An 18,176-nucleotide genomic window follows, 5' to 3' on the forward strand; every position below is an offset into this window, starting at 1 on the left:
TAGACCATAATGTCACGCATGGTATTGTTCCATTTTGACGAAAGTGGGTCTAAGCAACCCATAAATGAATTAAAATCCACTGTCATTGACACTGTCGACTAGTTCTAATGGCGAAAACATGCTTACATTTGCACGTAAATTAGGGCGAAAGCGAAAGGTCTGCTAAGTGCCAATAACTTGCTTTTTCACAAAGCGCTTCATTTGCACGCTTTGCACGTGTATTCCATGTTCCCAATGCTGAATTTCTGTATAATTGGAGCTTGCGTTCGTGTACGGTGCACACTCCAAATTCGACAATGGTACGACTTCAACTGACTATCGAAGATCGAGGAAGGGCTATTGCTTGGCTTCAGGATAGAAATACGCAAAGAAATGTTGCTCTGAGACTTGGTGTCAGTCAGAGTGTCGTTGGCCGACTGTGGCAACGGTACCAAGCAACGAATTCTGTTCGAAATCGTCCACGTTCGGGAAGACCCCGAAGCACTACAAATAGAGAGGACCGCTACATCACCAATATGGCTGTACGTCAACGCACAACCACTGCACGTCGATTACGTGACAATCTGCGGACTGCGACTGGAACTCGAGTGTCTGATCAAACCATACGCAATCGTCTGAGAGCCAATAATCTACGCTGCCGTCGCCAGGCTGTTCGACCACCACTCCTACCACGTCACAGAACGGCCAGACGTCACTGGTGTACGCTTCATCTGCGGTGGCAACGTGTTCAGTGGGGTCGAGTGATGTTCACTGATGAGTCCAGGTTTAGTCTCCAGTTTAACGACGGTCGGGTTCGTGTCTACAGACGTCCTGGGGAGCGTTTCGCTGACGTTAACGTTAGACAACGTCACCGGGTGTGGGGCGGCATCTCTATCCACCACAGGACCCCCCTCTATGTGGTGGATGGCAATCTGAATGGAATCCGCTATCTAAATGAGATTATCCGGCCGTTGGTTCTCCCAGGCCTTCAGCAGATTGGCGGCGGGGCAGTTCTGCAGGATGACAATGCCAGACCCCACCGCGCCAGGGTGGTAACGGACTTTCTCAGACAACAAGGTATCGCCAGGATGGATTGGCCAGCATATTCGCCTGACTTGGTCCCAATAGAGCACGCCTGGGACGAATTAGGCAGGAGAGTTCGGGATAACCATGCCCCTCCGGCCAACCTTCATGATCTGGGTCAACTTCTTATGGCAGAGTGGCAGGCCATTCCCCACGAGTTATTCAGACGTCTGATCAACAGCATGAGGCAACGATGTGTCGAGTGTATTCGCGCCAGGGGTGGATTCACACACTATTAAACGAATGTTCTAATGTGTAAAATCCATGTTTGACAACCTTCAACTTTGACAGCATGTCATGTGACTTTCTTGTATACAGTGACGTTTATTAGTTTTTTTTTGTAAATATGGAACAATAAAAAAAAAAATTGGTGTAGTTTACATCATCAATCTAATACACTCTGAAACTTATTTGGTTATAAATTTTTGACCCTTAAATTCTTTTGAGTAGTATATATATGTATTTGTTTTTTTTTTATAATAATTTTTTTTTTTAAATCTAAATATTCTAACGATCAAAAGACGTATATCAAAAAAAACTAAAACATTTTATCTCTAGTTTAATGTTCACAAATGAATAATTATTCTGGATACCAGCGTTCATCTCCAGAAATGATTATACTTTCGAAATATAATATTTGAAAGCACAAAGTGTCAGTTGACAGGAATCGAACCTCCTGCACCGATTCGCGCGGCATTTGACAAGTTTAACCACTCGATCTGGCACCAAAAATAAAATTAAAAAAATGGACGCCCAATTAACCGTAGTTAAGAAAGCTTTCTGGATGACACTCAGTTCGAAACTGATGTAACAGTTGGTTTTAAAGGGACATACTCTAGTTTTTAAACATTATGACATATTTTTGACTATTAGAGCCGTTTTTTTGATAACCGAAATCATACTTTACTTAGATTTTATGGTTTAGATTATCCATTTCCGTACATTCGAAGTGTTTGTGGTCTTCCTGGTGTTTTCAATATCACAAAATGCATTTATCATATTTTTAAAAACGCACGTGCTTCCGAGAAGTAACAGTTATGGAGTCGAGTTTTAGTCTTATTTTTAGAAGGTATTTCACCATTTCAAAGTTACAGACTCGTGTTTCACTCAATTGTATCTTTATCCAAATGTGTTACAGGTCTGTAGATTAAATAAACTTAGTGTTAATTTTCACGGGTTGAAACTAGGATCTGTCTCTTTAATATACATCAGTTTTTAAATTACAACAGGGATATCAATTTGTGTTTTGTTTTCTTCTTATTACTTCAGAAAACTGATGGCTATATCTTCTGTTCTTCGTCGGTAAATATCGGTATATTAGCAATATCGCTTTTTCACTGACAGCTGTTATAGATGAGGCAATTTATTGGAATGACGGGGCTAAACCTTTTATCGCTGTTTTACGACGAATTGCCAAAAGTACTTTTGATATTTCTTAATAAAAAAAGAGTTATGCTTAACCGCAAAGTCAGTTGAATGACTGTGCAAAGACAAGTTCTAGATTTATTGACATTTTACAGCCGATGATTGATTATTCAATGTGCACTATTCGTATCGTAATTTTTTTTTTTTTTAATTTCATGATTATGCAAAAAATAAGTTTTGAAGATATTTATCTTTTCAACTGTGCTAATTAGTCATTAATTCTTGAAACATGTATGATTTAGTAAAATAAGTCTCAAAGATATTTTTCTTTTCAGATTGTTTTGTTGGTGAATACAGGGGCGGATTATGCTTTAGGTAAGGGGGGATTTCCGAAACAATATGTAACTGATTATAATTTGAAATTAAATTTTTTACGTGGACATCAATTTAGATCTACGTGGTGGGGTTGGGGTTTTTTTTAGCCGGGGGGTGGGGGCGTGCAACTGGGAACCCCCACCCATAATCCGCCCCTGGAATAATGATCAGCTATTAATCTTTGAAATGATTTTTGTTTATAATCTAAAGTGCAACAGACAGAGAGACAAATTCTTTATTTACGTCTCACCTTATGTACAAAAAAAAAAAAAAAAAATCAACAATAATAATAGAATAATACAGCAACAAAAATACACAAGCCACTCCTGTAGATTCATGAGAGACTTTAGAACTATTAAAAGCATATCAAACTAAAAACCACAAATTATCTATATGTCCACATGGATACAAATCTTTGGCGACGCAATAAAATACGATTGAAGCTTTTGGCTGTAATGTTAACAATACCCGGGTGCATTAAAAGTAATGACATTTTTTTTTTCTTTATCTAAAAGGTTATTAAAGTTTACTAGAGTAGCTACTGCCTTTTAAAAAAGATCTACTCTAATGTGATCATAAAGAGGACAGTGAATAAGAACGTGTTCTTCAGATTCTGCATAATTAAGATAGTTAAAACAGGTTATTTTGTGAATCTTCAAACAAACAAACACACATATATATATATATATATATATATATATATATATATATATATATATATATATATATGTTTGTATATATGTATAGTGTTTTCCCTAGCTTGTTTTAGCATGGTGCAGCACCATGCCTCAATAGTCTAGCGCCATCTTGCCTTAATCCGCACCATGCTGCCCTGAGATTAAACTAGCCTTTTTCAATAATTAATTCTAAAATTGCCATTATAAAACACAAAAAAATATATATGATTAATAAAATGTTCCTGATATATATTTTGCAATTCATTTATTAAAGCAAGCACATTAATTACATTTATTTTCATTTCAATTAATTGTTTTTTTCTTTAATGAAAAAAACATGCCCTGGAAATAATGAAAATGCCTCAAAAGTGTCTAGTCTACCATGCCTTGCCTAATTTCTAGGGAAAACACTAATGTATATACAATGTATATATATTCCTACTGTCCTTGTTATTGTGGTGATTTGGGATTTTCTGTTAAGCTAAATAAGGATTACACCACACATAGTCGACATTATGGTAGAACGTCTGGAAAATGCAATAAGGAAGTCACATCGACAAGTCTGAGGTGTTTATTACAGACATGACTCGTCTGGTCGTCTTATTTCAGCAGAGTGGGGACGCCATTGTCTTCTTTAGGATCAATGAGTTCAGGTTTAATATTAATGGCGTCTGTCGCGTCTCTGTCCTGAAACACGAGATAAACAGAAATTAAAAGTAAATAAACACAAATTATAAGTAAATAAAAACAAACTATAAGTAAACAGAAATTATAATTAAATAAACGGAAATTATAAGTAAATAAACATAAATTATAAGTAAATAAACACAGACTATAAATAAACAGAAATTATAAGTAAATAAACACAGACTATAAATAAACAGAAACTATAAATTAAATAAACAGAAATTAAAAGTAAACAAACAGAAGTTATAAGTAAATAAACAGAAATTTAAGTAAATAAACAGAAATTATAAGTAAATAAACACAAACTATAAGTAAATAAACCAAAATTATAAGTAAACAAACACAAACTGTAAATAAATAAACACAAATTATAAGTAAATAAACACAAACTGTAAGAAATTACATACAATCGTTTTTTGGTCCAGTGATAAGAAAAACTGATGCCAAACAGAGCACGTTACCCGAAATGCGCAAAAGGCAGACGAGACTGTACGCGCAAAGTGTGACTAACACGTGCAACTGACAGAACACCTCTGGGAAAACGAGAGGAGTGGTTACACAATAATTTTCTGAAGATTTCATGACCTGACTTTAAGTAAATGCAATTCTGTACAGAGCCGGTTTAAACTAGCAGCACATGTAGCACGTGCTACGTCCCCGTGTTTCAGGGGGCCCTGCGGTGATGTGTACATTTATTTTCCCCCACGTCATTTTTCCTCTCTCCCCGAGGGGGTTGCAAAATATATATCCTTAGAAGGGGGCCCAGCTGTTATTTGTGCTACAGGCCCCACTGTTATTTGTGCTACAGGTCCCACTGTTATTTGTGCTACAGGCCCCACTGTTATTTGTGCTACAGGTTCCACTGTTATTCGTGCTACAGGCCCCACTGTTATTTGTGCTACAGGCCCCACTGTTATTCGTGCTACAGGTCCCACTGTTATTTGTGCTACAGATCCCGCTGTTATTCGTGCTACAGGTCCCGCTGTTATTCGTGCTACAGGTCCCGCTGTTATTTGTGCTACAGGTCCCGCTGTTATTCGTGCTACAGGCCCCGCTGTTATTTGTGCTACACGCCCCGCTGTTACTTGTGCTACAGGCCCCGCGGATCCTTAAACCGGCTCTGATTCTGTATACAGTCATTTGGTGCACAGGAACTTTATCCACGAGTATATAAGTTGTTGTTGTCGTTGGTGTTATATATAAATCTTATCTTTGTTTGTTGAAACCAGATTGTTTTGTAATATGAAATAAACTGAACTAAATTGAAATTGAAGTAACATGAATTATACAGAATACCCAGTAACATGGTAACGTATCAGTTGCGACATTTCGAACAATTTTGGGGAAAGTGCATAAAAATTATAATTTTTAAAAACTGCACTTTGTCGAAAAGTGTATCCTGTGTGGCGTGTTTCTTCTTTCTCTACTATTGATCACTGATGCTATTCCATGTCTTGGAACTTGTGTATACATTTTCATCTCTTTGGTGAAAAACTCTTGCGTATTTCTTTTTCATCGTTTTAGATTAAGTGATGCACTTGACATATGTGGTGGCAGTACTCATGACAGGTGCCACGGGTGGGGCGGAATATGCCCAAGTTTCGGGAACACCTGATATCATCACTATTTTCACAGTGATTCATAGGTACAAGTCATCATAGCTGTATTTATTCCAAATAGCTCTGTCCTGTGCTAGTTTTGATTTGATAAACTAGTATGAGAGTGGCAGTCCTCTGTGGTGATCAAAATGATGAAAAGGTTCTCTTCAGGAGTGACTGTGAATCACCAACTATTTTGCCAAATTACCATTCGACTCTGTATTGTCCAGAGATACGGTATTGATGACGGAAATATTTTATTTAACGACGCACTCAACACATTTTATTTACGGTTATATGGCGTCAGACATGGTTAAGTGCCACACAGGTACTGAGAGAGGAAACCCGCTGTCGCCACTTCATGGCCTACTCTTTTCGATTAGCAGCAAGAGATCTTTTATATGCACCATCCCACAGACAGGGTAGTACATACCACGGCCTTTGATATACCAGTCGTGGTGCACTGGCTGGAACGAGAAATAGCCCAATTGGCCCACCGATGGGGACTATTGATGACAGATAACGGTTATGTCTTTCAAACTGTGTTCACGAGATTTTCTATGGGAGATGTAAATAGGACATCAGCCAATCTTATTTTTGATTGGACAGTATATTTTTGGCGACACATTTTGTAACAGTCGGTGCGATTTTCAAAAGATTGTTTTGTTTAATGACACCACTAGAGCACATTGATTTATTAATGATCGGCTATTGGATGTCAAACATTTGGTAATTTTTACTTAGTCTTAGAGTGGAAACCCGCTACATTTTTTACATTAGTAGCAATATATATTTTATATGTACCATCCCACAGACAGGATAGCACATACCAAGGTTTTTGATGTATCAGTCGTGGGCTAGAACGAGAAATAGCCCAATGGGCCCACCGATGAGACCACGCATCATGGGAGCGTTTTACCACTGGGCTACGCCCTGCGATTCTCAAGGTCATTCATATATCTAACCAATATTGTTTTAATACAGAAAATCACGCTAGTGTTAGCCTGTGTGAAACAGAGCCGAATTTACATTCGTTTTACTTCGAGGGGTCTAAAAAGTGAAGCAACTCTCTTTAACGTTTGCATTAAGGTTACACGCTATATAATCGTGCACAATAATGAGAGTTGTTCCCCTTTGACACTGCGTCCCAACAGTCCAATCAATTCTTACTCCAACAAAATAGACCATAAAAAGAACCCTTTTCAATAAAACTACACTGCAATCACACCACCACTGCAGTCATTCAGCAGCACGTACCTGTAGGTTATTCCCTTTAAGTTGGACACCACCATTTACTATTGCATTCATTTCAATACAATTTATTTGTCAGAATATATTTTGTGAAAAAGCCAACACTATTGAAAGGACTACGTGTTTGCTATTTTAGGACGTACTCTCCCTTGATAACTACCATGAAAAAATCAACATAGGTACCGGCCTCAGTGGCGTCGTGGTTAAGCCATCGAACATAAGGCTAGTTGGTACAGGGTTCGCAGCCCGGTACTGGCTCCCACCCAGAGCGAGTTTTAACGACTCCATGTGTAGGTGTAAGGTTACTACACCCTCTTCTCTCTCACTAACTACTAATGATTAACAACTAACCCACTGTCCTGGACGGACAGTCTAGACAGCTGAGGTGTGTGTTCAGGACAGCGTGCTCGAACCTTAATTGAATATAAGCACGAAAATAAGTTAAAATGAAAATCAACATAGGTTGACCACGAAACGTTTTAGTTATCCACCTTCATGCCTGAACAATGCCTCATTTTGGTGATAAATAAGTGGCTGCATACCATAATGCACAGATATCATTTAGTATTATAAAACATGTAACTTCAAATCAACGGTTTATTGAAACACTACACAGAGGTCAATAATAATGGAAGAAAGATTTGAAAATACATTTCAGTATTGTATTACGATTTTTAAAGTAGAACTATTTCCCCAAACGGGCTATATGCTGCAAGCAATGACACGGTAAATGATGGAATTGTGTCTTCAATGGAAAGAAAGAAATGCTTTATTTAACGACGCACTCAACACATTTTATTTACGGTTATATGGCGTCAGACTTATGGTAAAGGACCACACAGATTTTGTCTTCAGTGGAGTTTTTTAAAGAATGGAATTCGCTGGGTTTTTGTATATGGGGGAAGTGGGTGTAAATCAAAAGTAAAACGTAGCCAACACCTGACCAAATTTGTTTTTAACTGCATTTAAAGGAAACATCGTAGTATTTTTCAACACCTATATTACTGTACTGTATTGAACAAGTGGAATTTTTTGAATTTTCCATTTAATGATGACAATATTGGAGCGTTTTGTAGTTAGATGGAAATTGTAAATTAGATGAATAATACCATCTTCCCGTACGTCATGTGGGTGTGGTCCATCTCGACAGATATCAGTAAACACTGAACTAAACGTTAATCCATGCAACATGTCAAAAGCAAAATATTCCTGCAACACACGACTTTATACATGTTCTTTCTGTGAGGGCGAAACGTAGCCCAGTGGTAAAGCATTCGCCTGATGCGCGGTCGATCTGGGATCGATTCCCGTCTGTGAGCCCATTGGGCTATTTCTCGTTCCAGCCAGTGCACCACAACTTGTATATCAGTGGGATGGTGCATATAAAAGATCCCTTGCTACTAATGGGAAAATGTAGCTGGTTTCCTCTCTAAGACTATATGTCAAAATGACCAAACGTTTGACATCCAGTAGCCGATGATTACTAAATCAATCAGCTCTAGTGGTGTTGTTATAAATAACCATTTAATGATGACAATATTGGAGCGTTTTGTAGTTAGATGGAAATTGTTAATTTGATCATACATTTTCAATTCAGCTGACAAGAAATGTCGTTCTATCATAGAAGTTAGTAACCAAATATACATTTAAACATTATATAAACTCAAACGATTACATCACTATTCCATAGCATAAATTCGCATAATTTATGCAGCTAATGCCATTTCTTCATGTTCAAGGACATAAAATTTATTACAAAATTCACCTGATGGAAATAAAAAATAAAAACAGTCAGTTATCAATAATGATGACGTACAACAGTACATATGCAATAAAAGTCTTACTGAGTATTTTTTTTCTGGTGAGGGGATTAAAGAGAAATATTTCCATCCGACATGAAATCTATTTCCATCCGACATGAAATCTATTTCCATCCGACATCAAAACAGTTTATCGCTGATAAAAATGAAAAAAATGTCTTCATCGATTGGTACCACTTTGTTTAAGCTAACTGTATAGGATTTTACAATTGATGTATATGCAATACCGTTATACAGATGACAAAATTATACTTCCTGTTTTCAAGCCAATACCATATGGATATGAATAATTACAAATCTTTCCAACCCTAGTTTATATGTTTTTCTTCAAAACAATACGTTATTCATACTCTTTATCTTTATTTCTCTAATAAATGTTTAAAAAAAAAAATGAATGCATGAATGGATGGATGGATGAATGAATGAATGAATGTTTAACGACATCCCAGCACGACAACTACATCGGCTATTGGGTGTCAAACGTTTTTTATTTTGTATTTTGTATTTTTTTTTAAATTGTTTTTATTGTTTTTTTTTTTTTTTAAAGAAGGCTCTAATGATTTTAATAAGAAGATGTACTCTGAAGCCTGCTTAATGCACATAGTTATTAATTCCGGTATATATTTTCGAATGTGGTAATATGTATGCATCAAAATATTCTTTCAGAAGCTTAAAATGTCAGTATTTACATTAAATATAGCAGCCGCACTATTGATATGGTATTACTACACTATTACTATTTATATTTAGCATGAGTCCATTAATTGGCAGATAGAGTTTAAAAGGGAAATTCTTGACTTGTCAAGTACACAGTATTTTCTCTATAATTAAAAAAAGAAATGTTTTATTTAACGACGCACTCAACACATTTTATTTACAGTTATATGGCGTCAAACATATGGTTAAGAACCACACAAATAATAAGAGAGGAAACCCGCTGTCGTCACTTCGTGGGCTACTCTTTTCGATTAGCAGCAAGGGATCTTTTATATGCACCATCCCATAGACAGGATAGTACACACCACGGCCTTTGTTACACCAGTCGTGGTGCACTGGCTGGAACGAGAACTAGCCCAGTGGGGCCACCGACGGGGTTCGATCCGAAACCGACTGCGCATCAAGCGAGTGCTTTACTACTGGGATACGCCCCCCCCCCCTCCCAGTTAATAGAGCCATACTAACAAGTAATATTACATATTAATAACAATATTTTTTTTTAGAATATCACATGTGTTTCTCATCATTATTTTGTTTGTAGCTCAAACTAGGTTTTGCCTTCAATAATTTCGTACGTATAAAAATAAAATCTTGCCACCATATCAAAAGTGTCTATAGCAGGCAAAGTGTTAATCAGAGAAGTAAGTTAATTAATCTATATTTCGCACTTGTGTTTTCTTGTTATGAAAATAAACAGTGCTTAATCAAAGTTCCCTCATATATTTTTGATAGAATGTTGCATTGATTCTGTTAAGTTCGGATCTTTGATTTTTATCAATGCCCAACACCAAAACTATTTAAACTTAGATAAGTAAAAATGAGTTAATTAACGAATTTGTTATGCATGGTATTAATGCCTCATAGAAAACCACATTGCTTTACTTCCTACTGTGAATGACTTAAAAGGAATATAAGGTCTAAGTTTTAAATTCCGTCCGACACCAAAGCAAGTAATTTGAAATAGACCCAGGTTAACCTTCGTGTAATAACCAAATAAAGATTTAAAAAGACATTTTAAAAAAATAACTACTTCCTATACCGGACTATTATGCCGCAAGTACCGACACCGTAAATGGTGGTATTGTGTCTTCAGTGCTCTATATAAACAGAGTTTTTTAAAAGATGGAATTCGCTGGTTTGTGCAACCCCTGCAATTGCCCACGGCAATCGGAAATGCTGTAGTTTTTTCTCATCGGCATTTTTTGTGCAGAGGACTATGTATTCGATTTTGTTTCTATGGAATTTTTTTAATTTTTAATTTTTTTATTTGTGGTGGGGGTGGGGAGATTTTTGGGGGCTTTTTTGGCTTTTTTCTTTCGTGAACAATTTTATAATTGCAGGGGTTATTGTGTATGTTGGGGAGTGGGGAGTGGGCACGTTTACAACCTCAGGGTACGGACCTACATTCCTCTACATCACGTGTCACCGTTTACAATATGTTTGACTTTTCAAATGTTCCACTGTGCCATAAAACTCGCATCCTTTTTTCTAGATAAATGGATGGTTTATGGGATGTGAATAATACCACCTGCCGGTACGTCATGTGGGTGTGGTCCGTCTCGACAGATATCAGTAAACACTGAACTAAACGTTAATCCATGCAACATATCAAAAGCAAAATATTCCTGCATCACACGACTTTATACATGTACTTTCTGTGGGGGCGAAACGTAGCCCAGTGGTAAAATATTCGCCTGATGCGCGGTCGATCTGGGATCGATTCCCGTCTGTGAACCCATTGGACTATTTCTCGTTCCAGCCAGTACACCACGACTTGTTTATCAATAGGATGGTGCATATAAAAGATCCCTCGCTATGCTACTAATGGGAAAATGTAGCTGGTTTCATCTCTAAAGCTATATGTCAAAATTACCAAACGTTTGTAGCCGATAAATACTAAATCAATCAGCTCTAGTGATGTCGTTAAACAAAACAAAACTTGTTCAACTTTATATTTCCTGTATTAACAAAGATGGTTTGGAATGAATAAATGAATGAATGAATGAATGAATGAATAAAAGAATGGATGAATGTTTAACGACACCCTAAGTGGGTTTGGAGTAACATTATGAGTTTTAGAGTGGCCAAAAAGCATTTTCTGTCACGTGTATGGTTGTCACACCCTATCTTAACGACTGTACGACAACTGTTACTTAACTGTTTTATCTCTTATATATTATCGATTTATTGTCAAAATTGTGCTTGAAGACCGTGTACCTTATGTATATCCCGTCTCTTTGCCAATAAAACTTATGTTATGTCATGTAAACGGATCTCTTCTTGTTATGCCCTTGTTTCCAGTGCGGATCTAGGGTGCGTGAATACCCCCCATCGTAATCACTTTTTTTTTCGCATTAAAAAAAATCAAATCCAATATCAAGTACGGCGGATCGGTTGAATATTGGTGGTGGTGGTGGTGGTGGTGGTGGTGTGTGTGTGTGTGTGTGTGTGTGTGTGTGTGTGTGTGTGTGTGTGTGTGTGACTTACTGACAAAGAGTGCAAAGCGCTCGAGTGTCTTAAGGGTTTCGGGGAGGGGGTAGGGGTAAGGCTCTCCAAGAAAATGACGAAGACTAGATGTCCTGTAGTGCATTTTCCTACATTTTACAAGTAAATTTTATCACGACAAATACTGGTATACGCAATACTTTTTAAATGCGTTTTTGACGATGTGTATCTTTTGTATAAATGCCTATGATTGAAAAATCTAACTGAATAATTCGTTATACAATTTCATTAATAATAATAACAAAATGATCAATTTGCAACGTGTTATTTTAAAGTTATTTTGAAAACGAGAGGTTCTGACACACAATTCCCTGCATTCTGCAAGTAAAATTCATCATGACGAATTCGAAGACCCAATCCCTCAATCCTCCCCCACCCCACCCCATCTCCGTCGTGCGTGCCCGATTACGTAACAACTGAATAGCTCGGATATTTTATCCTACTCTGTATAAAGATAAAAATCTGGTTTGTGCCCCCCCATACTACACGCAATTCGACAATCCGCATCAATGACTCAATGAGTAGATTCTATGTATGCGTCTTCTGCTGTATTCAATCACTCTATGCATTATCATAATTTTTAGATGGTATATATATTGATGATAATTAGATTTTGCATATGAGGTTGGATAATTAGATTTTGCATATGAGGTTGGATAATTAAATTTTGCATATGAGGTTGGATAATTAGATTTTGCATATGAGGTTGGATAATTAGATGTTGCATATGAGGTTGGATAATTAGATGTTGCATATGAAGTTGGATAATTAGATTTTGCATATCAGGTTGGTGAACAAAAATGGTGAAATGTTTGGTGAGGATTGGGGATGTTTTTCAGTTTGTATTTTTCGTTCTGTCTGGGGTTTTTGTTTCCTACTCGGCGTCGGGCATGAGCGATTAAGCTTTTACTCGCCCCACCGTGAAAATCACCCGCCACGGGCGTCGGGCTACCGTATTCTAGAAGCCATGCATTATGGTTGACGCATACAGATTAATTTGAGGAATTTAATGTAGCGTGCCATGAGTTTGGATAATTAAATTTTGCATATTGGTGAACAAAAATGGTGAAATTTGTTGTGGTAATTGGGGATGATTTTCAGTCTTTTTTTCTTACTCGCCGTCTGGCATGAGCGAACAAACTTTTTACTCGCCTCACCGTGAAAAACACTCGCCTCGAGCGTCGGGCTACCATATTCTAGAAGGCCTGCATTATGGATTAATTTTCGGAATTGTAAGTAGCGTACCCTCACCTCGACGAGTCTGTAACAGTGGCACTTCTCGAGGAAGCAGATGCCGACCCCGCTGGGGCAGTGCTGTCCACACAGATTCGTCTTGCACACCACGCCGATGGAGTACACGCAGTGGCAGTAGCCGCTGTAACACAACGGGACGCCGCCGTTCATGCAGCTGCAGTCGTCGTGCTTGACGCATTCGTTTCCAAATGGCCTGTCTGTTCAGAAAGGAAATATAGTTTTGTTTAATGGTATCTCAACACATTGTTAAAGGGTATCATTATGGTTAATTGTATCTCAACACATTGTTAAAGGGTATCATTATGGTTAATGGCATCTCAAAACAAGTTTGTGAAAGGGTATTATACCACTGTTTGTTTTGGGGTTTTTTTAATGGCTGATCATAAAACTTTGAGCCTATGTGGCAATAATACTAGGAATGTTTTTTTTGGGGGGTTTTCTATCTTATCCTATCTAGATTACTCTAGTTTCAAACAAAACTTGTCATACTGAGTTTTCTAGTTCAATCAACCAGTAGAAAGGTGCCAAAATAAAATGCAGTGAAGTTTGTTGTAATTATATTAAAATTATAAGAATGACTGAACTAGAAAATATTTCTGATACTCATCCTTTTGTAGACGGTTTTTCGGACACTCATCTCAAGAAAATCAATAGTTGGAGCTTTCTAAAGCTCGCTCCAACAATTGATTTTGTTGAGTATTCCAAGTTTTTGTCGTGTGACCCCGCCTTCAACGAGCGGGTATAATTATGCTGGGACGGAGAAAAAACAAACAATCAGTGTCCGTGGTTATACAACTTTTAGAATCCAGACTCAATCTCTATAATGACGTCACACGAATACAATTTGTATGGCGTTGTCATGACCTTAAAGTCTCAGACTCTACAGAGTCTCGAGTTCAGAGTCTAAAAGTATATAAGCAGGAGGCTAATTCCAAAAAAGGCCTTAAAAAGGGTTTTGATAAATCTGTTTGTTAAAAGCAAACAACTGGTATAATTTGATAGCTTACAGGTTCCTCATCAAAATTAATCTGGTTGGCATGTTGAAAAATCACCTTAGAGGTCAAAATTAGGTCAACATGATGTCAAATAGGGTCAAATTAGGTCAAAATGTCAAATTGTTTAATTGATAAAATATCGCTTTAACCATAACCTGGAATGATTCTAAAGGCACAGTAATCTATTTTAAGTTAAAAGTTAAAGTTTGCTTTGTTTAACGAAACCACTAGAGCACATTGATTTATTAATCATTGGCTATTGGATGTGAATCGGTCCATTGAGAATGTTCGATCCTGCGACCAAGGATGATATAGCTATAGATTCCGCCCCCACTACAGATAAACAATAAGCAGCCTTGACCTTTGGAGACAATGTGTCTTCATCTACTCACGAGGTAATACACTCTCAATCACAGAGAGAAACGTGCTTGACGTTTCCACTCGAACAAAACAGTCTGGACTAAAATTGGTAAAACGTATTTCGGTCGTGCAGACATGAGAAACTTAAGAAGGAAGACTATTATACTTCAAGCGCCTTACTTTACTAAGATAGAGAGAAATACAATGGTAAAAATTGAAAGAAGTGTGCTAAATATAAATGATGCCGTGTACTTATCGCAAATTTCGAAAAATAATGAATGTATCAAATTCGAAAACGGAAATTACCAAAGAATTCCGATGTTCTGGCCGTAGCGAACAACCAACCAAAAGTTGTGTTTTTTAAAGTTAATCAATCAATGGAACTTAAAGGGACATTCCTGACTTTGATGCAATTTTTAAGATGCTATTGACTAACAGATACTTTTTAACGATTTTAATTACATATTAAATATATTTTTCTGCATAAAATATTAATGGCTGATCGTCCAAATATTGGTACTAGGTTAAATTTCATTTTATTTCCTAAAATATTTTTTTTTCGTACGTACGAAATTATTTGAAGACAAAATCCAGTTTGGGTTTCTTATAAATATTAAGACGACCAGAAACACATTGAATATACAGACACTGACATTCTAAACAAGAACATATATTTAATATGTAAGTTTAATCATAGAAATATTTCACTAGTCGGAAACATCTTACAATGCAGCAAACTCAGGAATATCCCTTTAAGTTAAAAGTTTGCTTTGTTTAACGACACCACTAGAGCACATTGAGTTATTAATCATCGGCTATTGGATGTTAAACATTTGGTAATAATTTCGACATAATAGTCTTAGTGAGAAAACCCGCTACATTTTTCTATTAGTAGCAAGGGATCTTTTATATGCACCAACCCACAGACAGGACAGCACATGCCACGGCCTTTCATATATCAGTCGTGGTGCACTGGCTGGGACGAGAAATAGCCCAATAAGCCCACCGACGGCGATCAATCCCAAACCAACCGCGCATCAAGCGAGCGCTTTACCATCGTGTCATAGGGTTTTATGTGCACATTCAGAACAAGTTGTTGTAGCGCACGACTGTCCTGGGCGCAGGTGCCGGCCTCGACCAGGGTAACGTGGTATTTACACCGGCTCTTCCGCCCAGGACAGGAAAAGGGATGGGGTGGGTGGAAGAGGGGACCGCCAACGCTGGCAAATGCAAGGGAGCACCAGCAGCCCGACCGGGATCGATAGCGGGTGGATTTGGCTATGTCGCGCCCCGTGTTCTTATAATTGAATTGAATGGATGTTTAACGACACCCCAGCACAAATAATACATCGGCTATTGGGTGTCATACAATGGTAATGAAAATAAATAAAGTGATGATCAACATCAATATAAAAATTCAAGACTTAAACAAAAACAGTATAAAGAACTGTGCAAAAACACAAATATCACAGAATTTTATGGATACTGAATTTTACTAAAAACTTCAATTTTGTGCTGTATTGGCCATTCTCAAAGAGAATGTTACACCCCTGCACCACGGTGAGGTTACAGCACACGCAGGGGCGTGTTCTTATAAATGCAAACTACGCATTTGTTCCCCTTTACAGTAGCGGATCCGGGTGGGGGGTCTAGGGGTCCGGACCCCCCCCCCCCCTTTTTGAAAACCGACCATAACCTTTAAGGGGAAACGTGATTATATTAACTGTTCTGTGTAAAAGGAGAGATCGGTCATCACATTTGGACCCCCCCCCCCCCCACCCCCTACTTTCAGAAATCCTGCATCCGCGCCTGCTTTAAGTAAATGTTTAGGTCTTATATGTCTTACTATTATTGGGCTTCGCTGTCACTTGCAGTGTTGCCTGGAGTGAGTCTATAAATAAAAGAAAAGAACTGAATGAATGAATGAATTAATTAATTTATTAATGAAGTTACAATTAAATTTCCGTTACATTCATTAGGCCTACAACATAACGTCATTCCATTGGTCCAGACGTAGCAACGGGATGAACGTAAACATTACGTCGTCAGGGAACGTCAAATTGTCTTACTGAGCGTTATTTTTTATGGTCCAAAAATAATTTAAAATAAGTTTTAGTTTTAGTGTTATTATTAGCAAGAATGATTCAAATTTAATTATAAGTATTTTCTGTTATTTCTTTTACGTTCATCGGAGTATGAACATAAACAAAATCATCCGCAAAATTATGTGAAAACGGCTTCGCCGATTCACATAGTTTGCGGATGATTTTTGTTGTTGTTGTTCATACCCCGATGAACATAAAATAAATAACAGACAATACTTGAATAAAGTTAAAGTTTGTTTTGTTTACCGACACAACTAGAGCTCATTGATGTATTAATGATCGGCTACTGGATGACAAACATTTGGTAATTTTAAGAGTCAAAGACCCCCAACATTTTTCCTTTAGGGATCTTTTATATGCACCGTCCCATAGACAGGATAGCACATACAACGGCCTTTGATATACCAGTTGTGAACCACTGACTGAATCAAGAAATAGCTCAATGGGCCCACTGACGGGGATCCATCCTAGGCCAACCGCGCATCAGGCGAGCGCTTTACTACAGGCCTACGTCCCTCCTCAAGATTAACAGTTAGGTCTAAACTCTGGTTTGCAAAATCACCAGATATCCACTGAAGGTCAACTTGACGACTATAATTAATTAACATTCACTAACATGCAACTTCACAATAAGCTTGTTTTATAAACTATTGTTTTCTTTAACATGAGAAAGATCAACTTTGTCTGTACATTATAAAACTGAAAAATGCACTATTTTAACCAGTTTAAACCCTGTAACAGCTGAAATAGATTATGTTCTATTTCTAACGTTTTATTAGATATTAACAGTTAAGTATGATCAGTGGCGTAGCGTAGGTTGCCAGCACCCGGGGCAAGGCAAGTATTGCGCCCCGAGTCCCTTCCACCAGTCCAGAATTTTGCGCCCGGGACAATCGCCCCGGTGGCCCCGCCCCGGTGGCCCCGCCCACGCTACGCCACTGAGTATGATTCATGGTTAATACTTACATTCAGTCAACACTAAGATAATAGTAAGAGTTGTTATCAATCGCGCATACTCGCCGGAAGTCCACATATTTCAAATACAGCTGTAAAAGAAAAATAAATATAACAGTTCATTGTTGGTATATTTCATTTTCCCAATTTCTTGATTTTGTCCCCTATATAAATATCACGACTATAAGTTTTCTATATTAATTTATGTAATAATTCGTGTTTTATTAAAAATACACGTGGACTGTTCCAGTTGTATTTTATAGCGATTACTACAGTATGACAGTTATAAACTGAGTGACGAAATGTATGTCATTTATAAAACAAGATACTTCCAGCCACTCACCCATTCACCCATATCATTCATCCATCCGTCCATCCGTCTATCCGCCCGTCTATCCGCCCGTCTATCCACCCGTCTATCCGCCCGTCTATCCGCCCGTCTATCCACCCG

The 18,176-nt window shown here is 37.6% G+C and overlaps 1 protein-coding gene across 1 annotated transcript; it reads right to left on the reverse strand.

Moving 5' to 3' along the window:
• Positions 1–3,704: 3,704 nt before the first annotated feature.
• LOC121389921 lies at positions 3,705–17,826 on the reverse strand. The gene is made up of 4 exons (XM_041521589.1): positions 17,738–17,826; positions 16,513–16,557; positions 13,309–13,508; positions 3,705–4,166 (listed from the first exon to the last, which is right to left on the reverse strand). Exons 1-4 carry the CDS (start codon positions 17,802–17,804, stop codon positions 4,080–4,082), a joined length of 399 nt encoding a protein of 132 aa, XP_041377523.1. The 5' UTR covers positions 17,805–17,826; the 3' UTR covers positions 3,705–4,079.
• Between the last annotated feature and the right edge of the window lie 350 nt (positions 17,827–18,176).

This window comes from Gigantopelta aegis, chromosome 15 (genome assembly GCF_016097555.1).
Source record: "Gigantopelta aegis isolate Gae_Host chromosome 15, Gae_host_genome, whole genome shotgun sequence".
Classification (NCBI taxonomy): domain Eukaryota; kingdom Metazoa; phylum Mollusca; class Gastropoda; order Neomphalida; family Peltospiridae; genus Gigantopelta; species Gigantopelta aegis.